The sequence below is a fragment of the Drosophila mojavensis genome, unplaced genomic scaffold, assembly GCF_018153725.1.
Source record: "Drosophila mojavensis isolate 15081-1352.22 unplaced genomic scaffold, ASM1815372v1 contig_136, whole genome shotgun sequence".
Taxonomy (NCBI): domain Eukaryota; kingdom Metazoa; phylum Arthropoda; class Insecta; order Diptera; family Drosophilidae; genus Drosophila; species Drosophila mojavensis.
In genome coordinates this window covers 7,600,887-7,624,440 of record NW_025318667.1, presented here as the reverse complement: position 1 = coordinate 7,624,440, position 23,554 = coordinate 7,600,887, and the positions used below count along the sequence as shown (strand labels likewise).

General features: G+C 37.8%; 5 protein-coding genes across 6 annotated transcripts; 2 read left to right on the top strand and 3 right to left on the bottom strand.

Annotated features, from left to right (window-relative positions):
* Positions 1-8: 8 nt before the first annotated feature.
* Positions 9-7,531, bottom strand: LOC6586150 (ethanolamine kinase). 2 transcript variants are annotated; one of them, XM_015160644.3, is made up of 5 exons: positions 7,205-7,531; positions 5,455-5,866; positions 1,630-2,198; positions 1,086-1,535; positions 9-1,018 (listed from the first exon to the last, which is right to left on the bottom strand). In XM_015160644.3, the coding sequence occupies exons 2-5, from the start codon at positions 5,863-5,865 to the stop codon at positions 937-939; spliced, it is 1,512 nt and encodes a 503-aa protein (XP_015016130.1). In that variant the 5' UTR covers position 5,866; positions 7,205-7,531; the 3' UTR covers positions 9-936. The 2 variants fall into 2 exon arrangements, with proteins under 2 accessions (XP_015016130.1, XP_002011773.1); XM_002011737.4 differs by lacking the exon at positions 7,205-7,531 and adding an exon at positions 7,137-7,154.
* A 572-nt stretch (positions 7,532-8,103) lies between these two features.
* On the bottom strand, positions 8,104-9,203 carry LOC6586149 (proteasome subunit alpha type-7-1). Its single transcript, XM_002011736.4, has 3 exons — positions 8,971-9,203; positions 8,677-8,906; positions 8,104-8,610 (listed from the first exon to the last, which is right to left on the bottom strand). Exons 1-3 carry the CDS (start codon positions 9,070-9,072, stop codon positions 8,193-8,195), a joined length of 750 nt encoding a protein of 249 aa, XP_002011772.1. The 5' UTR covers positions 9,073-9,203; the 3' UTR covers positions 8,104-8,192.
* A 126-nt stretch (positions 9,204-9,329) lies between these two features.
* LOC6586147 (katanin p80 WD40 repeat-containing subunit B1) lies at positions 9,330-19,555 on the top strand. The gene is made up of 10 exons (XM_002011734.4): positions 9,330-9,729; positions 10,954-11,081; positions 11,161-11,378; positions 17,123-17,464; positions 17,528-17,663; positions 17,729-18,670; positions 18,736-18,905; positions 18,971-19,060; positions 19,131-19,205; positions 19,277-19,555. The coding sequence occupies exons 1-10, from the start codon at positions 9,696-9,698 to the stop codon at positions 19,509-19,511; spliced, it is 2,370 nt and encodes a 789-aa protein (XP_002011770.1). The 5' UTR covers positions 9,330-9,695; the 3' UTR covers positions 19,512-19,555.
* LOC6586148 (peroxisomal multifunctional enzyme type 2) lies at positions 12,042-14,782 on the bottom strand. The gene is made up of 3 exons (XM_015160643.3): positions 14,632-14,782; positions 13,384-14,186; positions 12,042-13,322 (listed from the first exon to the last, which is right to left on the bottom strand). The coding sequence occupies exons 2-3, from the start codon at positions 14,087-14,089 to the stop codon at positions 12,238-12,240; spliced, it is 1,791 nt and encodes a 596-aa protein (XP_015016129.1). The 5' UTR covers positions 14,090-14,186; positions 14,632-14,782; the 3' UTR covers positions 12,042-12,237.
* Positions 19,556-20,617: 1,062 nt separating the features above from the next.
* LOC6586146 lies at positions 20,618-22,194 on the top strand. Its single transcript, XM_002011733.3, has 2 exons — positions 20,618-21,369; positions 21,429-22,194. The coding sequence occupies exons 1-2, from the start codon at positions 20,933-20,935 to the stop codon at positions 21,922-21,924; spliced, it is 933 nt and encodes a 310-aa protein (XP_002011769.1). The 5' UTR covers positions 20,618-20,932; the 3' UTR covers positions 21,925-22,194.
* Positions 22,195-23,554: the final 1,360 nt, after the last annotated feature.

The window sequence follows — 23,554 nt, the reverse complement described above, 5'->3', positions numbered from 1 at the left end:
ATTATGGAGTGCATGTATATTATATATATACATTTATAAACATTTTTTTTTTTTTTTTGCTAAACATTCACAATCATTAAGAATAATAAACCGAAAAAGATAGCCATAATTGGGCTAGTTTAAAAAGTTTATATAACGTTGCCATCATTCTTATTTAAAGGCTTTACTATTAAGGCGCACTTGTTGCCAGCGGAGTGAGCAGATAGGCAATATTATCTTCCGTCCCTTTCTGCATCATGTGCTCCACGCTGAACTCTAGCGCTTATATATAGTGAAATTTTGAATGAGGGATATTCGCTAATTGACAAATGGGATTCGACTAGAATGTACCTTGTGATTTACACCTTGTACATTTTCCCACTGTAACGATACATTTATGTACAGGTGATTTTTGGTTCGAAATACATATAACTGTACATATATGTATATGTATATATACATTGTATTATAAAGCTAGAGAATGAGAGAACTTGTAGGGTATAGATGCATTAATATGAAAACTAAATATTTATGTTTATTTATTTATGACTACAAAATATCAATATACAAATTAAAGAACATATACAAATTCATTATATATATGTATACATATATGTGTGTATATATGCATAGACTACGGCTGGTAGGGCCACGGCACTAATTAATGAAGTTTTGTGAACACATCATTTTCTCTATATACATCTGTATACATCAAATACGCATGCATAAATGTATGTATGTATATACTATGTATAATTGTACATATATAGTATATCAATGCTAGCCATAGTTTATACAATAGAATAGATACATGTATATATATGTATATACACGCACATATATATACACATATACATATACATATATATCAATATATATAAGTACATCACTGGGGTTGGACACAAAATTGTGTGTATTTCGTTTCAATATTATTATTTGCATATTGCTGGGAAAAAATCATTTATTGTTCTTTGAAGCAGTCAACGATAAGAACTCATCCTTGCGAGCCAAATATTCATTGTAACGAAGAAATGCATAGCTGTATAAAGGATAAAGAAAATGATTATTATATGCATGTAAATATATAGATGCATCATTTGTCTTACCCAACATAATCAAAGTCAATTGTGGAATGCTCAGCTTGTAGTAGAGACCAAACTGTCCAGAAAATGTGGGCAGCCAAGGCGAATTGATTCACTTGGACAAAGAGCCGTTCGACCTCTTCATTTTGGATATTATTCCGCTGCAGATAGCACTCGAGATAGACGCGCAGCCATTCGAGCTGAAATTCGCGTTTCGGATAACGCGTATAGTCGACCTCATCGACGCCGCACATTTCCGCAAAATGATTGCCAATATCGAAGGCCTGGAAATTGTAATCGGCGTACTCGTAGTCGATAAAGTTAACAGCATTCTTTGATTTCGTATAGACGACATTGCCCAATAACAGGTCGTTGTGTGAGAAAACAATTGGACTCTCTAGTGCCTCCAAGTATTTGTACAAGTTATTGAACTCCTCACGCAGTCGTCCGATAGGTAAAAATGTTCCTTTCACTCTGGCAAGGCAAAGATAGAAAAAAGAGATTTAGATAGATAGAAATATTGAGATCATATATTATTGTATCGTATCGTATTGCATTTGATTTGTACCTTTTGTGTTTTTCAGCATCACTAAATCGTTCAGGTACTAAGTCCAGAAAGCTTTGCGTCTTCTTCCATATCATTGGCGTCGGTTTGCCATCCACATTCGTCTTCCTAACCACACGATGCATCTCGGCCATGCGGCGAGCGACCAGTGGCCAAATATCTGGGCATAGCACACTTTCTGTATTTAAGGTAATGCCAGGTACATATTCGTAGACGAGCCCATTTTTGAATGTCGCATAGAGGGATGGCGCCAAGCCGTACGTGTGCAGTAATTGAAAATTTTGCGTTTCAGCTTTCCGATCGATCAGTAGGTCCGTTTTATTACCATAAACTCGGACAAGCACTACGTTATCGGAGTATTGTATAGGTAATTGTAGATCATTCTGTTGTTCCGTTGTCTCGCCATCAATTGTCGTAAATTCATCGGATAGGATAACCGGATCCTCCGATTGGACTGGCAAAATTCTCGTCGCATTATTGATTGATAAATAGGATTCGTCATTGTCGTTGCCCAATTTGGAGCAATTGTGAAAACAGCCGACTAGCTTATTTGTTATGCCATCTGTAAATTTCTGGAAAGACCAAATGGAAAGCCATACAATGAGTAAATAACAAGAGATAATCTAAAAGAGTGTTTATTCTCTATATATGTATATTTGTATACTAAAGATACTAAAGATTACAGTGTAATTGCAAGAATATTGATCTAACTTTTTGGGGCGTAGTTCGTACACTGCAGTCGAGGATTAATGGGTATATTATAAGTGTGCGAAGTGCATGTTGAGAGGGAGGTAGTAGTAGGAAGTATATCTAATGCAGGTATGTATAGTAAAAGTAACTATATAATATTTATACTATATGTATATATAATAGAAAGTTAGTAATGAAGTTGTTTGGGCTTACTAATCATTAATATGATTACTGTTTATAGGGAGCATATTCGCTGATTTAGTAGAGATCTATGTAATATATAATATAACTAAAAAGTTACGATCTCTGCAAATATGGTATCAGAAGCAATACGAGTTGCTAGCTTGGGAAAAAGCTTGATTGATGAGGAGTTGAGATAACTTTTTTGGGTATATACGCCTCCTAACATAGGGCTGTAGCTCGGCTTACGGTCATAATGTAGTGAATATTTGCTACATAGAAACGTATTACTTCCACTTTAACTTTCATTATATAGAAGAATAGTCATTCTCGTTTGCTCAGCAAAAATGCGATTATATTTGTTTTGTGTCATGTGTCTATCTCTATATGTCTTTATGACTGTGAAAGTATTTCAAGCATTCTGTACTTCAAATTCATATAGCTTATATATAGCTTATCTCTTAGGTAGGAAAATCCTATTGAAACTAGACCGATCGAGTTAGACAGCTGGAGTCTCAAGCGTGACGACCTCATAAATTAGCTATTACTATAAATTGACGTACCTAAGTAAAACTCTATTATCTAAACTGTTATTGAATCTAGACAGTCATATATATATACAGTCATATATACATATATACATAGTATATAACGTGTTAAACATTTATATTATATTTCATATACCAACGGTGTAGCACCTTAAATAATAGAGTTTAGATATTTGTATTTATTTATGCACTCTCGTACACCTATTTTAGCTAAAAATAATTAGTATATATAGCTTTGCGTCTTGGGCATATGTCCCACAGCTTCAGTGCTACGAATGTCAAGTTTGACCTGCTTTCAAATTGTATAAAACGCCCCCTTCATGGGCGTGGTGAGTCCAAATTTAGCCACATGAATGAGTGTTAGACAGTTGGTTATGCCCGACTGAAAAGGCTTTACTTCTACATACTACGTACATACATATGTATACGTATGTATATACATCACATATATATATATATTTACATGGTCTCAAACTGTTCGCTGTAATTTTTACATTTAACTCTAAAGAAAACTAATATGAACTTGCTAACTAACAAAGATGTTAATTGATTTACAAATAGATTAAAAAATTCCTAAGCTAAAGTCATATATAGCAAGTTCCGATAGCTGTGTATGTATGTATTTCTGTGTGTGTGTGTGTGTGTGTGTATGTACATGTCCGTGTATATGGGGTATTTTATTTTATAGGTCGTCCAGTATTTGATGCTCAAAGTCTGAATTTAATTTGTATTAAATGTGCAGTTAATCTAGCTAAGCATCAGCCATGTTTTTGAATGCTTAAAACGGATTTTAAGACACTCACATATACACACATGTGTGTGTGTTTCTGTATTAGTAATCAAATTTGATAAACTTTGTGACTTTTGAAATAATGAAGCGCGCGCACTCACACAAATACTTCTGCAGTTGCTCATTAAAACTATATTATATACACAAATACACGCTCACACACACACACACACATGCACATAAATAAAGCCATGTGCTTATGGGGGTCCAGACATAATCGTTTTGATAAGCCTTCAGTCAAAAGCGAACAATTTTTAATGAAATTCTTGTGATTTAAGTGCCAGCTGTGTGTTTGTGCGTTTGTGTGTGTGTGTATGTGTGTTTGTGCTATCATCATATAGTGTATTATCAACATCAATAAATTCATAAACTGATATGCTATATAGCCAGGCTAAGCCTTATATACATTGCGTATACGCAGACGTATGCGCATTTTGAGTTTCGCATTAAATTAAATCTAATTTACAGCAACGCAATTAGCAACAATAACAAAAAAATAGCGAATAGTAATAGTTAAACTGGTTTCCTTCAATTACTGAATAAATATATATGCACACCCGCACACATACATACATATATTCAGTAGTAAAACCATTAAGCACAAAGTGCGAGGCTTGAAACTGATTTATATGTTTATGTTTATGTACAAATAATAGTTCAACGTTTCAGGCAATTCTGTCAAACAACAGTCAAGCTGTCACGCATTTTAAATTGATTATAAACAAAGATTTATATATATGTATATGTATATACATATATATGTACCTTTATATATATTAGGTAAAACACATATATATTTACATCTGTGTGCTACATATATTCATACAAAAAATACGTGTGGGAAGTTGTTATTGAGTCGCGATTTAACGAGCAAATAATAACTAACTAATGAGTTATTGAAACCTCGTGCTATGCATTGTAATCATTCAACGCGTTTTGCACACAAAAAACACTTTACAAATTACAGCTGTGTGCATATATATATATATATATAGGTATATAAATATATTATATAGAAATATACATATATTAACTGAACAGTTGTCATAAAAATAATAGTGTTGCACTACACAAATAGGAAAATTAAAAAATCATCACTTTCTGATTAGTGTAGAAAGCAATCTAGAAAAATTATAAAAATTAACGGTTTTTTCGTTGAGAATATATATTCGTTTTTTATACCCTAAACCCATTGAAAATGGGAAATTTGGGTTTTGTTTTAGGATGATTAAGAAAGAAAGATTAAAAGAGAAATCTGTGCACTTTAATATGTGTTTCAATATTGTTTTTCTTTTTTTTTTTTTGTATTTAACAGTAAATTCTATTTACTATTATTTCCATGACCATAACTGTTTATAGATCTATAATTAAGGATATATACATACATAGCCTGTTATATTTTTCAATAGTTTAGAATAAGACGCAAATAGTTTGTGAATGTCAAATGTAGTATTTACCAATAGGCGCAGCTCTAATTGGATACATACATACAACAATGGATTATCTCAATGATACATGAGGTATATCTTGCTGAAGAATATTATTTTAGCTGGCTCTTATCTTACTCTTAAAATAACCGTAGAATATATACATATATATTTACATATGTGTTTAAATTACCTTAAAGTCAACGTGATTGAGGTCCCAATTAGGTCGTATTACTTTCAGTATATCCTTAGCACCTTGTATAACATCGGCTTCTTCCACAAATATTGGCACGAATGGCACAACCGTATCTTTCGCTATGCTTCGTGTGTTATTATCCTCCTGCTTGGCTGGTCGTATATCAATATCACCCGTGTTGTTCTGTTGTTGTTGTTCGCTTGAATATGTTATCGAATTGGAGTTGGTGTTGGAGTTGGAGTTCGGATTCGGATTGGTGTTCGAATTTGAATTCAAATTGATTTGATTCGATTGCTGCTGTTTGACCGCTTGACGAACTAAAGATAAAGAATCTTTCATCACTTTAGGGTTGCCGCCACTTGTTGAAATCTGTCCTGTGTAACTGTTGCTCTTCGTTTCTGTGCCCATTCTATTGTATTATATGTGAAATACGGAGAGTGTCAGGTCGGGTCAACACACGCACACACACACACAGACAGTAAAGTAAAAGGAAAGGGCAGAAAATTGGGAAATTTTATGCTATTCGGCGAACCGAATATGGTTCATGGTATGAAAAACGAAATGAGAAAATCTACAGACCAAAAGTACATATAATACATTATAAAGTTCTATATACAGTTTTTAATTTTGTCTTATTTACAATACATATGTATTTATATATTTACAGAATATTTGATTAAGTTCATTATGGATTTGATATATTTTGATGCGCTTGCTTGAAATCTTGAGATCTTGATACCTAAGGGGAGGAGAGTTAGACAGAGTTATACTGAGTCAGAGTTTCGATTAACAAGTGTAAATCCTAATGGAATTCAACCAAAGTATCTATAAGTATGTGTATGTGTGTGTGTATGTTTGTATATGACTCTGTTCGTAATACGGTGTATTGGATGATTGTGACAGTCTGAACTGAACAGAGATAAGAGGACAGGCCTTTTCCAACCGTCGCGGACCACTTATGCCAAAGATAAGATTGGAGCGTCAGTGTGTGTACATAGGGATACCGATACATGTGTATACACACAAATACATATACATATACATAATTTGGTGCATTATAAAAGTCATATATGTACACATGTATGTACCGAACGTATAAACAAATTATATTCGAAGTGAAAATAATATATATGTATGTATATTATCTCTACACATTTACATTATATACATGCATGTGTATATTTAATATATGCAAATCATTTATATGCAGCAATATATTGAATTCGATTCGTTTCGATTTGAGTTCTGTTTTTGTACTTGTTTCTGCTTAACGCATTCTACCAATATATGCGGAAGCGCAAATAAAAACTTTAAGTTAATGCGTATGTGTCTGTGTGTGTGTGCATGCGTATATATGTATGCTGCATGTATGCATGTATGTACATAGAGGCATGTACATATGTATTTATATACATTTCATAAATAGTACGTGGTTTTTCTTATACTTAATGCGTGTGTAGTGTGTAAGTGTGTATGTGTGTGAGAGAGTGTGTGTGTGGAGGGGGCGGAAGGGTTGGCAGCCTTTTAACATGGTGCTAAGTGCTTCGAGATTTGAAGGATGCCAAAAATTATCTTGTTCATAATGCTCATGTTATTCGTATGATTTATAAAACAAACAATAAAAAAAAGAGAACAAAAATGATTTATAGAAAAACTAAATAAATAAATAAATTGTGTACCAATATGTCAAGCGTCAACGAATGCAAACGCACACTGAGGTGAATTGTTATTTTACTACACACGTTACCTTCGGGTATTGATTGTTTTTTAAAGAAAACACAAAAAGCCGCGAAAACCACACAACTAAATTATTGATTTTAGTCTGATGGTGTTGCTTGGTTTGGAATGACAGGCAAAGGGAATGAAAAGCGAAACAGTGCTGGCGTTTTGTTAATTTTTGTTCTTTTTATGTTGTCGTATAGCAGCAGAAGCGTTTAATATTCTTGTTCTCGATATTCGCTTTATACAATTCAATTCAATAGTTTCTTTTTTTCTGTTGTATTTTTTGTATTATTGCTTCGGTTTCTCTTCGGCGAAACTTCCGACTCCGGACAGTGGTAGTAGTAAACTAAGCGAAATTCTCATATGAATTTAGGCGTGCAATCTGCAGCACTGTTGCTGCCAGTGTTCTAAAGCACTTGTTTGCCTTAGGGATGGGTTTCAATAGTATCGTTCAATATGAACTTTGCGCAAAGCTCCAGTTATCGTTGCCTGCCGTTCTCCAACTATCGTCACTGTTAACACTATATCGACTTTGCCTTTTAAATTCTTTCGAGCCTAAATTAAATGCCTCCGAGGTATTCTTAATTTAATTTAAGATAAGGAGAAGAATGTAAAAAAAAAAAAAAAAAATTATTTTTATGTACAATTTTGTTTTGTAGCATATATTTTATGAAGAGTCCGTCAACGTGAATTGCAGCTGGAAACCTTTTAAAGTTTTTAATATCATGTATCGCGTGTGGCCCCAAGTATAGTTCTCTTAATTTATTATTAATTTACAGCCGGTAGAATCTTTCAATGTATGCCTGCCTGCTCATTAAGTATATAAAGCTGCGTTTTTTTTTTTGAGGACCATGTATTTGATACATATCTTTTAAATATTCGTGTTCCATTGTACACCTTTTTAAATTTTATAAAAATATGAAATTAAAAAGATTTTTTCGTTTTTATTGTAGTTAAAGAATAACACAGGATAATACCAATACCAATGACTTAACATGAAATTGGAATTGGTATTACTTTTTCTGTTTCTTCTTTTCCAGCTCCTCTTCCTTCTCCTTTTCAATGATAGCCACATATTCTAATATGACTTCGCGATCCAGCATTTTAAGCGGTTTCCCATTCTCCATGATGGCCACCTCCAAATTATTTTGACCAGATTGAGCAACCTCGAGTAAAGCGCGAATGGCCAGCTTCACAGTGCCATGCTCAGTGCTGACATCCTCCTCACGATAGTTTTTCTCGAAAAACTCACGCACCGTTTTTGCCGAACGTCCGGTGGCATTGGCTTTGTACTCATAGAATATGCCCGATGGTTCGGTTTGAAACAAGTGTGCCGATCCATCAGCATCGAAGCCTCCAATTAGACATGATATACCAAATGGACGTCGTCCATTACTTTGGGTGTACTTCTGTTTCAGTTGTGCGATGTATCTGCAAAGCAAAACAAAACAATTTCAGTATTGAATCCCAAATGTTGGAGCATCGTGCTTGTTGTACCTGGTTATATATTCAAGTGTAACGGGATCCTCAACATTGAGACGATGGCTCTGACATTCGACTTGGGCACGATTTATAAGGATGCGTGCATCGGCAGTGAGGCCAGCAAATGCCATTAGTACGTGATGGTCGAGAACGCAAATTTTGCGCACTGTGCGATCTTCCTGCAGTTTGCCGACCGACTTTTTCTCAACGCCCAGGACAACGCAGTTGGCACCACGCACGCCAACCTTTTGCAGAAATTAATGAATAAATTTGAGCACTATCAATGAAAATAACAAGTTGTTAACATACCGCTGTGGAGCCTTTGCGAACCGCTTCTTGAGCATATTCGACCTGAAGTAAATGACCATCGGGAGAGAAAATAGTAACAGCTCGATCGTAACGTGAAGACATCTTTAATTAATTCCCTTTAAACACGCAGCGTAAATTAACTTAATAAAACTTTTAAATGCAGTCGGCAAATTTTCGACAGCGCAATGATGATGCTTTTTTGAGGAAAGCCTGACAGAACCACAGAGTTGTTATGCTCACCAAGGTATCGATAACATTTTGGCACTGTTGACAATGACTGGCCACATTCTGCCTTCAATAATCATACCAAAAACGAGGTGGCAACAGCATATGAGTAAAAAATTGCTATACAGCCCTGGTAGTCTTATATATATATATATGTGTGTATTTACATACATATATGATGTGCATTTGTTTAGTCTACGAATTTTGTAAAGTTTATCGTTATTTGATGTGACGGTTGTATAATATTAATACGGTATTAATCATGTAAAACGGTTTAGTTACGTCTGTTCATATGCGTTTATGATTTCTTGTGTTTTTTAATAAAGTTGTCTGTAAGGCTCATAAAAGAGATAGCGGACAGCTGATCCGACTTAACTCAAACCCACTAAAATTATCACACCTGCGACAAAATAAAATAAAATATTCATAATATTGTCGCTTTAAACATATAATATTGGGCTCAACCTAAACTTACACCTGTAACGGTAATTTTCTTGGAAATGGCGCTGCCGAGAAATCTTGTGGCAAAGATATGTAAGTAAAATAGAATTTCAACTCTATGAAAGTAGTTCTCATACTTATTGGCCGACACACTTGCACACCGAGCGGTTTATCTGTGAGTGCGTACATGTGTGCGAGGATGTGTGTGTGTTTGTGTTTTGTGTGTCAGACGGTTTTGGCCAATAACATGCAAATAATTGCATGTGGGATGCAGCCCTTGTAAGGAGCCATGCAGTTACACATGTGTGCCGCTGCATGTGTGTGTGCGTGCGTGCGTGTGTAATGTGCGTGTGTTAATATATGTAAAAGTATTGGAGTTAGGTTAAGATGAGGTCACGACATCAAACAACCATAAAAAGCTAAAATAAACATTCCACTATTGTATAGATTAACATAAACAACTTCCTAAATATCGGCAAAACATTACAGCATGCCGTATCTGTTGCATATAATACACTGATACACATGTATGTGTGGGTATGTGCATGTATGGAACATTTGTTTATATTCAGGAATGGATCTCATGTATCATGAATCTAGAATATCTATGAAATATATTTAAATCACTTTACTTTTAAAATCTATATATTTTCGTTGATTGATCTTATATAAATATAGAATGATAAATTCTAACTATTTAAAATGCATTTAAGTAGTTTTATTAAATGTATTGAATGGATTTTTTAATTGATGGAATAGATTTTAGAATATATGTCTATATATTTCCACTAATCGACGTCATATAAATTTATAATTCATTTAACTTAAAATATTTTTTTAATAGATAGAACGGATCTTAAAGTATTAATATTTCTTCTCATATAAATCTGTAACTGATTTCATCACCCTTTATAATGTACTTCAATTATTTTACCCAATAGATTGAATTGATCTTAAAATAAATCTATAACTTATTATATTTTGATGTGTTTTAAATTTCACTTCATAAATTGAAATAAATTTAATTTTGATTCTAGTTTCCACTGAATCATCAATAAATCACTAGAAGAGTAATACGATCGTCAGTCAGTTTCCGCCCAAGAAATAAACAATATATCTTTCAATTTCCCATTAAGTTAGCCTAGCCTCGATTCGGTGCATACATACATATGTTTTCTGAGTAAGGAAATCGAATGCTGTTCGTAGACGTAAAATGAACGACAAGCTATAAGCAAACATTTAACTCGCATTTGACTCTAATCCAAACATTTCTTGTAATCAATATATATGTATATTTATTTATTTCATTATATACAGATGACATTAAGGCACACGATGGCAGAGTCACAAGCCTCGATTTGGGTGAAACGGGTCGAGTGCTGGTCACTGGAGGCGAAGATCGGAATGTCAATCTATGGGCGATTGGGCAAGATGAATGCTTCATGGTTTGTATATGAAGATCTATAGTGAATATCAAATATATATATTTCATTCACAACCATATCACTTTTCCTCCCTATAAAGTCTTTGACTGGCCACAACCGTTCGATTGAATGCGTTCGCTTTGCATATAAGGATAATTTTGTATATTCAGCCGATGATATTGGCATCATACGGCGCTGGGACTTGAATGCCCAGAAAATCTATTCAACATTGAATGGGCACATGAAGAGTGTGCGAACCTTGGACTTTAATCCATCCGGGGAGTACGTAGTATCGGGCAGCAATGATACAACGGTTAGGTAAGTACGCGTAGCTCTTATTTTAACACAGATCGTTTTACATCTGGTTTATTCTACAATAATATCATTTCGATTCTCTAATTGTTATATGAGCCGAGATTTAGTTTGAAGTGCGACAACAACATCTTGCGTCTCACTGTCATTCATGTAATTGTTTAGCAAAAATCTTTTTTATATGGTTGAACTGATATCGTAGATTGTACTTCATTATGTCATGTATATATTATAGATGTATGTGCATATGTATAGGTGTATATATTAATATATGTATATGCGTCATGCAATTTCATTTGCTTTCGATTGCTTTATAGAGTTTGTACTCAAGACAAATTTGAATAGGGTTCTAGGGTTAGACTGCACATTTTAATCCGAAAAGTCTATATATATATGTATATATCATATGATATGATATGATATATTATATCCCTCAGTCATTTTATTTTTCCCCGCTTCATAATTTTTAGCTTCCATCCGGTTCTTAATCATTTGTTATCTGCTATTGTATACGCTCGCTCTATCTATTTTACCCTATTTCTAGTTATTGTAAATTGAATGCATGCCTCGCCAATATCAATTGTCTATTAATTTAACTCCGCCGTAGAAATTACGGAACTGTGATCATGATTTGCACTCTTTGTTCCAGAGTATTATGTAAAGTAGACATCGATTTGTGTTTTTTTTATTAAAATTAGACAAAAGAACAATTACATTTAGCAGAGTTATAAGTGTGTTGATTGCAATATTTTTATACCACCGCCTGGTTATGTTGTAATATTATATATGTGTATATTTATATATACATGTTTGTATGTATGTATAAGTGATGATTGCCTCGCTTCAGGCAGCCTTGAATATGAATTTACAGCTTGGCCGTAGACTCCTTCAGGTCGACATAGGCGCCCGAGATAACCTCCTTGCCCGTCTCTACGACTACAGTGCGCAGGTGGATGCGTGCCCTCTCCTTCCACATCTCGATCCTTAGGGTTTGTCCCGGCAGCACGGGGCCCGAGAAGCGCACTTTCACCGCCCTGAAGAGCTCACTGTTGTTATTGGCGTATTTGCTGAGCACCGCACGAACCGAGTAGCCCAGAGAGCAAAGTCCATGTAGAATGGGTGTCTTAAAGCCGGATAGGCGTGCAAAGTTCGAATCGATGTGCAGTGGGTTCAGATCACCGGAGAGTCGATACAGGGCAGCTTGATCCTCGCTGGTCTTGTATTCTATGGAGGCGTCGGGTGCCCGTTTGGGAGCAGCTGCCAGGGGCACAACACCGGCAATGGGATCCTTTTTGCCGCCAAACTTGCCGGCGCCAACCACAAAAATGGCGCTTTGATTCTTCACCAGAAGGCGACCGTTCTCATCGAACGACTCACAGCTGGTGACGACCACGGCGCCGGAGCCCTTGTCCATGACATCGAACACCTTGCCCTTGGTGACCAATGTGCCACTGGTGGGCAAGTCGTCAACAATTTCCAAATACTGCTCACCGTGCAGAATGTTGGTCAGATCGGCGTTGCTATTGGGCAGCGCCGTGGACACCAGGGGACTGCTCATGGTCAGCAGCAAGCCAGGCAGCACAAAGAATGATGGGATCGGCGAAAAGTCACCATCGTTCTCATACAAGAAGCGAATGTCGTTGGGGTTTTTGGTTGAAGCGCCAATGCCCAGGGCGTAAAGGATCAGCTCCTTGTTGCCAAATGAAAAGCTATCCTCGATGGCATCCTTATCGCCGGCCTTCAGATTCTCTAGCACCTGCAGCAGGGATCCCGAGGCTTCGGAAATGGAATTGATGTGTGTCGCTTGCGACATGTCTGTCACCTTGTTCCATGCACTCTGCACGTACTCAAGCGTTGAGGGTTCATCTATTGATGGTCGCACCACAGCTCCCTTACCGCGCACCGTATGCACCTTGGTCGCCCAGCCGGCAGCGCTTTCAATGTAGCTGCCTGTTAAAGAAGATATAGACAATCAGATTAGGGGAATATTTATATGATGAGCATTACGCACCATTATCCTCGCAGGACTCGTGGCACAGATACACAACGACGGGCGCAATTAGGCTGGGCTTCAGCTCCTGGAAGAGTATGTCGGGCAAGATGCCTTCAGTCATGCGACTGGCTGCAGTTGGAATGATAACGTTGCAATGAATGTTGTTCTTCTGGCCCTCAATGGCCACCGTGTTGGCCAGGCCAACCAGACCCATCTTGGCCGCCGAGTAGTTGGCCTGGCCAAAGTTTCCGTAAATGCCCGAGTTGGACGCCGTCATGATGATGCGTCCATAGTTCTGGGCCTTCATGTGCGGAAAGGCGGCCTGTGTGCATTTAAAGCTGCCCTTGAGATGCACATCGAGCACCAGGTTCCAATCTTGATCCGTCGTCTTAATAATGCTGCGATCACGTAATATGCCTGCATTGTTAATCAAAATGTCAACACGTCCGAATGCCTTGATGGCCGTATCAACGACCTTTGCACCATCAATAACTGAATTGTAATCGGCGACTGCTTCTCCGCCGTTCTTGCGAATCTCCTCGACCACCACATCGGCTGCCCGCTGAGAGGCGCCCTCGCCCACATGGCTGCCGCCCAGATCGTTGACCACCACCTTGGCGCCGCGCGATGCCAGCAGCAATGCATACTCCCGGCCAAGGCCAGCTCCGGCGCCGGTAACAATCGCCACACGGCCATCAAATCGCAATTTCGCAGCTGAAGGCATTTTCTGTGTATATGGTTAGAGACTTGTCTGTGGTATAAACTTGTTCTCTGCAATTCGGATACCGAAGCAATCAACTGTCAATTCGGCTGTGAGACGTCTATAAATGAAAAATTTTAGCTTAGCTCTGAGTGGTCGACGAACTTTCAACCTCAGTCACAGATACACATATGAATATATTTACTGATAGGATATCAGCGTTAGATTAGATTCCATACATTAAGAAAACACAGACTTGTTTGTATATATGTATGTGTGTGCGTGTGTGTGTTAGTTGATGCACTTAAAGTTTAGTCTTACTTTCCATTGAGAAAACGTTGATTACGTGTCTGAATTTAAATTGATTAATGTTTGATCGAAGTCCTATGGTTCGATGTGGTCGCATACAAGTAAACAATCTCGTATATTCCAAATAAATGCAACATACGTTTTTGTTTAGTTTTTATTTATATACACATACATATATATATATACATAGTTGTACGGCAAAGACACACTCACTCACAAAACATATATTAATAATGTCAAATGCAAGAATATTTTACCTTTATCTCATATATTGGCTGCTTAAGTTAGGAATTATCTTTGTATCACCGGTACAAAGGGCACTTTAATTATCGATAAGCCTATTGCAAAATGAAAACAAAAACTGGATTATGAACAGAGGTTCACAGCAATTTTTATATTGCCAGACAGTTGAAAGTGGTGGAATGTTAGCCGATTGTCGTTCACTCTGTTGCTTATTTTCTTAGTCGATAGTATCGCACGGAGTTATACAGGGCTGCAGCGAGTATATCGATATCGATAAACCGCCGACTTTGAACTGCATTTTTAGACTCATTCACGAAAGTGAAATGAGTATATTGGTTTTGTGCAATGTCCGTCTTGCTGTCCGTCCGTCTGTCCGTCTGTCCGTATGAACGCAATCTATTTCGGCGCTATTGAAGCTAGAGACTTGAAATTTGGAACACATACTCGTGTATATCTCCGATTTATAAAGTGTTAAAATTTTCCCGATCCGCCTACTAGGGGCGTGGCAAATCGGAAAATGCATTTTCCGATATACCAGAAATCATGTTTGTTGAAGAGCTAGAAAGCTGAAATTTGGTATGTAGGTCCGCGCCGACCACCCAAGATCACAAGCTATGGCGGATATATCTCCGCCCATTAGGGGCGTGGCAAATCGGACAAAACTGTATCTCCTAAAGTTATAAACTTAGAATGCTGAAATTTTGCACGTAAGCTAATGTTTTAATTCTATGAAGATGGGTGAAAAAATTATATATCTACGCCCACTAGGGGCGTGGCAAATCGGACCTGAAGATATAGTGATTTTTCGAATTCTGCTATATTTTAGGCACTATTGATGCTAGAGATCTGAAATTTGGTATATATACGCGAGTTGATCACCCAAGTCCAACGAGCTATGGTAGATATATGTCCGCCTATAGGGGGCGTGGCAAACCGCAAAAGTTTATATCTCCTACAGTTTAAGAGCTAGAAGCTTCAAATTTGGATAGTTAAGTTACTGGTGGCCTCCTCTATCGATGCCCCAAAAATAATTTTTAAGCCTCTTTAGGGGCGTGGCATATCGAAAAATACCCTGTAATTTTCACATTTTTTGAGCGTAAGAATTCAAATTTTGCATTTAGGTAACCGGTTGCTCGTTCTAAGAACTGGCTAAAATTGAGGAGTCGACGGCCACTAGGGGCGTGGCAATCGGCATTTACAGTGCCCGAATTGCGACATTTATATGCGTCAGTCATCTATTTATGTATATGTACACATAAGTAGGCTTATAGGCATTGATAGCACGGAAGGAAACATTTTTATAAAATTAATAAAATATAAAAAAGCTAAAATAACAAAAATTTGCAATTTACAAAAAATTGTTTTCAGCGGGATTTGAACTCGCACCCAACCCAAACAGCATGTTTGTCAAAATAGCTAAAATAAAGATCGCCGGCGCTTCAGCCTACAGCACCACCGCGTCGTTTCGATCAATAGTAGTTAAAATGAAATCACATTATTGTTATGACGCCACATAGCAAAGAAAAGCCAGAGTGGTGGCTGGAAATTCAAAAACAATGCAGACAAATCAATCGCAACGGGATTCTTAGAATATGCTAGAGCACGCATTTATGTGTACATACATACACACATACAAATGAGCGCGTGTATAAGGCTGGAATGCTTGATGCTATGCGCGCAGGCAAACATATATAATTATATATACATATGTATGTATTTGCGTATATGTATTTGAGGGCTATTTAAGAAGAACAAATTTAAACTTATAAAATTATTCGACTAAGAAAATGAAAAGTATTAAGTGCCATTCAGTCAAGCTCGCACCTTCCCAATAAAATATCTATTTTATAAAAAACGAAATATGTATGAAAAAAAAAATAATAATAATAACATAGTAGAGGTTCGAACCTCCCCTACTCTAACATTACTTGTGTCGCCCTTAGCACCCGCGCCACTGCTTTGATCGAGAAATCAGTTGCTAAAATAGAATAGCTTAATAAGAGAGCGTCATCAGACAAAACTACAGTAACGGCTAGAAAGTCCAGAAATCAATCGAAATTCTAAGAATGTGAGAAAAGGCGCGCTTCTGTCTGTACGCATAGAATATACGATGAGTGTGTGCACAAGCATAGGAAAATCGCGCTGATCTGCTGTTAGCTTGAAGCCGGTATCCAATGTATGGATATAAATACATATATAATAAAAATCAAAATTGTATAAATTATATATGTATGTAATTTGAATGCAATAGCTATCGATGATTTTCCAATTTTAATGGCAAAATGCCGTGTTTTTTGCTGCGCACTAGACTTGAAAATTGCACTATATACTCTGGTTGACAGCGTTTGGGCTGTGAATGAGTCTTCTGCAATCGGTATCGCCCGACTGCAACGTTCTTACTTGTTTGTTCTGCAAATTACATTAGTCGACTCAATTGTTAGGAGCTATGTTTAAACGGTTTTTCCTATTTAATTAACTTTTGTGTTTATTTTGTTACATTTTTAGATTATGGGATGTTCAAAACGAAAATAAATGCATTAAAGTTTGCAAAGGACACATATCACATGTGAATTCTGTGAAATTTTCACCTGATGGACTTTGGATCGCTTCCGCTGGCCTGGAAGGATCAATCCTAATATGGGATATACGCAAGAGCAAACAGATAATGGAGTTTATAGCCGAGCCACCCGTTACGGCTATCACTTGCATACAATTCCATCCATTTGAGTTTCTGCTTGCAGCGGGCCGAGTGGATGGCACTGTGTCTATCTATGATTTGGAACATCAACTGCTTGTCTCCCAAACAACTCATTTCTATGGTCAGGCTATCAGATGCATTACATTTAGGTAAGCCATTGGGGGCAATCATCTATCTATTATAATATTTAATAACAACAATTCTCCCATTAGCGAGAATGGCGAGTGTCTGTTTGTGGGCAGCGCTGCCGGAATAACTGTGATTGGATGGGAACCAGACCGTGAATTAGATCACATCAAAGGTAACTGGGTCTCATTGGATGACATGAAAGTGATCAAAAATAAGATTGTAAGCTATCTACAAAGCTATTAATTAATTATAGCATCATTAATTCGTATTTGATTGCCTTTCAGATCTGTGGCTGCCATGAAATTGATACCGTGTCAATTAATACAGTTAGCCTTGATTGTGTGATACCGTTCTATCAGCCGGCAAATGCTGAGCCCAATTTCAAGCATAACTCAACCAATCGCAAGAGCTTCTCACGCGGTACCCAAAAGTTTAGAATATCGATGGGCGGAGCCAAGCCGGCCAAAGTGGAGGAGGAGCAGGAGGACAATAAAAGTCAAACTTACGACGAGCAATCGTCACCAAATTTGAGTCTGGAGGTTGTCAATGAGGCTGCACTGGAACATATCGAATCATCGTCAATGTCATCATTACACAATCTGCCTTATAACTATGGCATAGAGATGGGCTCCAGCCGTGTACTGAACGTGTATCAGCCGAGCTCATTGCACGTGCCAGACGATTACAACCTCTACCCATTGGATAAGGCTGCAATTGCAAATGACGTCGAGTATAGTCCTAACGACAGCAATCCGCCAATACTCAATAACTATGATAACTGTGAGATGGCCGAAGACTTTCCAGTCAACCAGAACTACACAGCCAGCAACTACAAGACAGTACCTGCATCAACAATAAACGCCTCATCGAAATCAATTAAAAAGACAACGACAACATTGCACAAACGGAGCACTGCGATGGGCAATACCAAACAGACTTCGACGTCAATATTTGGCAACAACAAGCTGAGCCAGACGTCTTCAGTTAGTTCAATGGAGCTGCACAAGCTCGACGATAATATGGTACTCAAGAAGTCAACGTCCACAACGGTTGTCAACAAGAACAAGCGAACGATGATGGGCTCGCAGAGTCAGTACTACAAAGAGAATGCTCAGCAGAAGAATATAAGTGTGGAGATTATTACGAAGCCACCAATAAGATCCCGTACGACCCTCGATATGCGTACCCCAGCACATCAGACAAAGGTCCAGGAGAAGCCTACCCATGTATGTATTATTGAATTGAACAACAAACAAATTTCAGTTATTCTAAGATAAATCTTGAATTATAGCCGCCAATGAATTACCGTCCGGATTTGATACCAACCTCGGGCAAGAATATGAATCGTAATTTCATTGATGAACAATACGATTTTGATATGCTCTCGAGATCACACGAAGCTGTGCTCCAGGAATTGAGCAATCGTCAAGCCAGTCTCGATTTGCTACGCAATTCGACACGGTGAGCATTATCAGATTTACCATATTTAACAGAGATACTTATAGATTTATTTACCACTTGTTTAGTGTTAATGATGTTCTAAGTGCACTTAGGTTGGCCAAGTCAGCTGGACGCTCCATTTTTATAGATCTTTTAGGTGCAATACTGGAGAAGCCGTAAGTCCCTATATTGATGTTCGCTTTTTTCTCTATTTTCTCTATATTTTCTAAATTTCTTTTCATTTAGGTCTTCATTGAATTTGGATTTTTGTACATTTGTATTACCAGAACTCTATGAACTGTTGCAAAGTCAACACAAATTGTAAGGAAAATTGCATATATACATAATTTGAATCATATATGTATATTGATTGATCATTTCATCATTTGCAGTCATTTCACAAGAGCCTGCGATACGCTGCGCATCATATTATCAAACTTCTTGCCAATGATCCAAGAAAATCTGGACTCTTGGGCTGCCAACGGGCTGGGCGTCGATGTGACACGCGAGGATCGCCAGCGGAAGTGTCTAGAATGCCAAAGATGGCTGTTGCAAATCAAAAATCTGCCGGAATCGATACATTTTGGGTCAACGCTGTCACAGCTACAAAACATGATTGTTTTTTAACAAGCAAAAAAAAAAAACCTAGTTAAAAAAAAAAAAAAAAAAAAAAAAAGTTAAAAAGCAAAACAATTGTCCAGCATTACAAATGATTTACATACATACTATATATATATACATATATTAATTTGTTATTCAAAACTAATTTATATCATTTTTAAATTTAAGACTTGATAATTTAATTTATGAAATTTTATGAAATATATATTTGTATTACAAATTTCATAATAATTAAAATCACAATTAATTGAATTCTTGTTGAATTGCTGAGCTTAAAAGCCCTGACCATATTGTTAATCACTTAGAAATGCCGTTAGCTCGAGCCCCTGCCTGTTCCCTCTCTCTCCCTCTCTCTCTTTCTCTCTCTCTCACTCTCATTGTTTTCGAATGCAAATCACAAAATGCATTTTGTCGCAGCCAACGGAGCGTAGCTTGGACAAGTTCGAGCTGCTATTGTTCTGAACTTCAAAGAGAATGCAGTTTTATGCTGTGTTGATGGGCGTGTGCGTGTGAGTGTGTATGTGTGTTAGATATATACAAAGTGACATCAAATATAGGTGGAGCATCGCTACTTCAATGAGCGTATTGATTTGAGTTACTCTGTAAATAATTTGAGTTAAGGTTAATGGTTCGATGTTTGATGTCTGGATATATAAATAAAATAGAATCAGGTCATAGCAAACGTATACGGCTATAGCCGTACCGCTAACTTTACAAACTTTTGTAATTGGATGTAATATCCAATATTGACCCATAGTGGAATCATATATATAGTCTCCCCTTTGCTTGGTACAGCGGAAGAAAAATTGGGCATTGCTAGACTTTGGAGTTAAGATTGTTAAGCATGGCAGTAGAATCAATGGAGAGCTTCTGTTTGGCTGGATTATATAGTCCGTCCATAGGGGCGTCTATACGTCTTAGTTTTAGAGTTACGTATGGCAGTAGAATCAAGGCTGAGCTCCTGCTGAAGTACTACAATTTTGAGCTCCTGTAGTTGTAGCTTCTATGTGGAGCCGCTTCTCACATAAACATAACTGTATTATTCAGTATTATTCAGTGGGTCCGAGTCGTTTGTATTGCAAATATTTTTCTAACAATTTCGCCCTGATATTTCCAGCACTAGCAGGCACTAACTCTCTCAGCGCATAGTTTGCTCTTTTTTAGTGGGTATTCGAGTGGGTAGTTTGCTGCTTGACTTGAATTGTGCACTCTTGCGCTTCATGGACTGACTGATTCAATAGACTGACCATAGAACCAAAAAAACGAACGAGCCAAATCAAATAATACAATTGCCTATTGAAGTTTAACTTACCATGTCGCCGGATTATTGTTAGCCATTTGCGTGGCTTCGTCTATTTCGCCAGGGGCCGCAGCTTGGCATCAGTCTATTTTGGCCAACTGGCAGCTGCAGTTGGCATCGCATCGAGATGGAGCTGAAAGGTCTCTTCATATTGTGCTCACTGCAGATGCTAGCCGTGAGTGCGGAGCCTGGCTACGAGCATAGCAATCGGAATGCTGAACTCGAGAGTCCGGACAGCATTTTGGACGTGGAGGCAGCTGAGTCTGTGGAGCATGGAGCAACGGGCAAACAGCTCAGAGTGGCTGGCAAATCCTCGGCCAGGTATGCGGACTACGATTACTATACAACGGGTCGGCGCACAATGGACACGGTGCCAGGTGAGAATGATCTGAGTGGCGCTGCAGCGATACGCACACCTGGGCGAGACCAGAGCTTGGGTTACGTACGGAAGCCCGCGGACGAGAGGATGGCCAATCCATTGCCCTGGTATGGACAGTATACGGGCAAATCGATTGCCATGTATCCATCCAGGTCGTACGACCCGTACATCAGACGCTACGACAGGTGAGTACAGGTGGGCCCTAAGGCATTTCCTTAATTTGGCATTTTCCCTTCCCCCCCAGATTTGATGAGCAGTACCATCGCGCCTATCCGCCGTACTATGAGGACATGTACGTGCATCGGCAGCGCTTCGATCCCTACGATAGCTACAGTCCACGAGTGCCCCAATATCCGGAACCCTATCTCATGTATCCCGATCGCCATCTGGACACCCCACCGCCGGCAGACTACATCAAGTCGCGGCGTGGCTATATCGATGATCCCATGGCTATGGCCATGCCCGTGCTCGACTCCTACAGCAACAAATATGTCTCGCCCAAGCTGCCGCAGCAGCTGTCGTCGCCCCGCAACCGCAACGAGCGAGTCGTCTACTATGCCCATCTGCCGGAAATCGTGCGTACGCCGTACGACATGCCCGTCACCCGTAAGGATCGCAATGCAGCCACCGTCGCAGCCGCAGCGCTCGTGGCACAGCCCGCGGCCTTTAAGCCCAACAAGAAGAAATTGAAGACGCTGCAACGAAGCGACAATTCGACCAACTATAAGCAAATCTTCTAACTGGCCTATGCTCTTTCCCACGAATATTGTTCAAGGCATTCTTTTTGCTTAGAGATACCTCTAATCTACTCTAAATATTTTTTTTTCTATTTTAGAATTTTCTATATTTTATTTAATTGTACTTCAATTTATCATGATTTTTTTAATATCTATGCATTTTTTTTTTGGCAGAGATTAAAGTTTAGTTCTTAAGACAATTTTTAACCTAAATTATAATAGTTTTTTTTTTATAAAAAATTTTGTTTTCTACGGTAGCACTTGCATTATCAGAAAAATAAATCAAAAATATATTTATATAAAAATATTCATATATAAATATTTTTGCAGTATGCTGTATGCTGTATGCTGTATGCTGTATGCTGTATGCTGTATGCTGTATGCTGTATGCTGTATGCTGTATGCTGTACGATGTATGCTGTATGCTGTATGCTGAACCAAAAATGTCTCGCTCTTCCCTCCTTCCTATTCTTCTCGTTCCTCTTCCTTTTCCCCTCTCTCTCTTGCTGCTCCTTCTCCCGTTGCAAATTCTGTTTGGCATTTTGGTTAAAGTTAAACTAAAGATTGAATGGCGACAATTTCTGCACACACACACACACACACACGCACACACAGAGAGAATGGCCCAAGTTGGCCAACGAGCATAACTCTTGGCAAAGGCATTTCATCAAGTCTTTACCCTGGAGTCTCGTTAATTACACAATTCCATTATTTTTCTGCTTGCAGATAGTAAAGTTTGCGATTTCTGCAATTTAACTTTCCCGCTACCAAAACAGAAAACACAAAGGAAAAAAAAAAAAACAAACGAAATAAAATAAATGAACAGAACAAGAAAGATTCGTAATTATGTGCTTATGTACGTGGTCCATGGACACATCCATCTGAGAGGCATCAGAAAGCGTTCGCCTCGTCGCGCTTGGGTCACAGCTTTTAGTCATTTGGTTCGGCTTGACAAACCCGCAGCATAAACACCAACAACAACAACACCAACAACAACAACAATGGCCACAAAAAGGACAACAAATGCTTCTGTAATGCATGGACACGTACAGCTAATTAATGTGCCTTTCATTCCCGCCACATTTGTCAGCTGCGAATTAAGCGATCTAATCGCATATGTCATCCACTTTGCGACACATGTCAGCTGGTAAATATGCTGTATTACGTGCCAGCTGGCAAAAATACCATGAAGTATTATGAAGTGTTATGTGTCCTTTATGAATTCGGGGCACAATAGAGTTTGGCATACTAATGAAAATTGCAAAAAAAAACATGTCAGTTAATAAAGCTCATTGTAACCGGCTCGAGCTAAAGTTCATGTTATATAAGCAATAGACTTTAAAGAGAAGTTAAAATTGAAGTTCATGGTAAAGTTCTGTAGTAAATTTTAATCAAAAGGCTTGTGGTAAGGTTTATGTTAAAGATCCTTGTAACGTTTTTTTAAAGTTGTCCTTGTATAGTTTATTGTGTAGTTCTTAGAGAACTTTTTTGATACATATGCATTTCATTGTAAGGCTCAGATTAAAGTTCATGCAAAAGCTTTTTGCTAAATTTCAGTGGAACTTTTCAAAAAGCTCATGCTATAGTGTATTTTATGTATATATATACATACATCTGATTGGGTTATTTATGT

Coding starts and splice junctions, on each gene's coding strand:
- LOC6586149 (XM_002011736.4), bottom strand. CDS start 9,072: ATGTCTTCACGTTACGATCGAGCTGTTACTATTTTCTCTCCCGATGGT. Junction 8,907..8,970: donor TTCGCAAAGGCTCCACAGCG/GTATGTTAACAA, acceptor TTTCTGCAAAAG/GTTGGCGTGCGTGGTGCCAA. Junction 8,611..8,676: donor ACACTTGAATATATAACCAG/GTACAACAAGCA, acceptor TTTGCTTTGCAG/ATACATCGCACAACTGAAAC.
- LOC6586148 (XM_015160643.3), bottom strand. CDS start 14,089: ATGCCTTCAGCTGCGAAATTGCGATTTGATGGCCGTGTGGCGATTGTT. Junction 13,323..13,383: donor CGAGTCCTGCGAGGATAATG/GTGCGTAATGCT, acceptor CTTCTTTAACAG/GCAGCTACATTGAAAGCGCT.
- LOC6586150 (XM_015160644.3), bottom strand. CDS start 5,865: ATGGGCACAGAAACGAAGAGCAACAGTTACACAGGACAGATTTCAACA. Junction 2,199..5,454: donor TCAATCACGTTGACTTTAAG/GTAATTTAAACA, acceptor TGGTCTTTCCAG/AAATTTACAGATGGCATAAC. Junction 1,536..1,629: donor GATGCTGAAAAACACAAAAG/GTACAAATCAAA, acceptor TTGCCTTGCCAG/AGTGAAAGGAACATTTTTAC.
- LOC6586147 (XM_002011734.4), top strand. CDS start 9,696: ATGGCGCTGCCGAGAAATCTTGTGGCAAAGATAT. Junction 18,906..18,970: donor TTGCTACGCAATTCGACACG/GTGAGCATTATC, acceptor CCACTTGTTTAG/TGTTAATGATGTTCTAAGTG. Junction 19,061..19,130: donor GGTGCAATACTGGAGAAGCC/GTAAGTCCCTAT, acceptor CTTTTCATTTAG/GTCTTCATTGAATTTGGATT.
- LOC6586146 (XM_002011733.3), top strand. CDS start 20,933: ATGGAGCTGAAAGGTCTCTTCATATTGTGCTCACTGCAGATGCTAGCC. Junction 21,370..21,428: donor TACATCAGACGCTACGACAG/GTGAGTACAGGT, acceptor CTTCCCCCCCAG/ATTTGATGAGCAGTACCATC.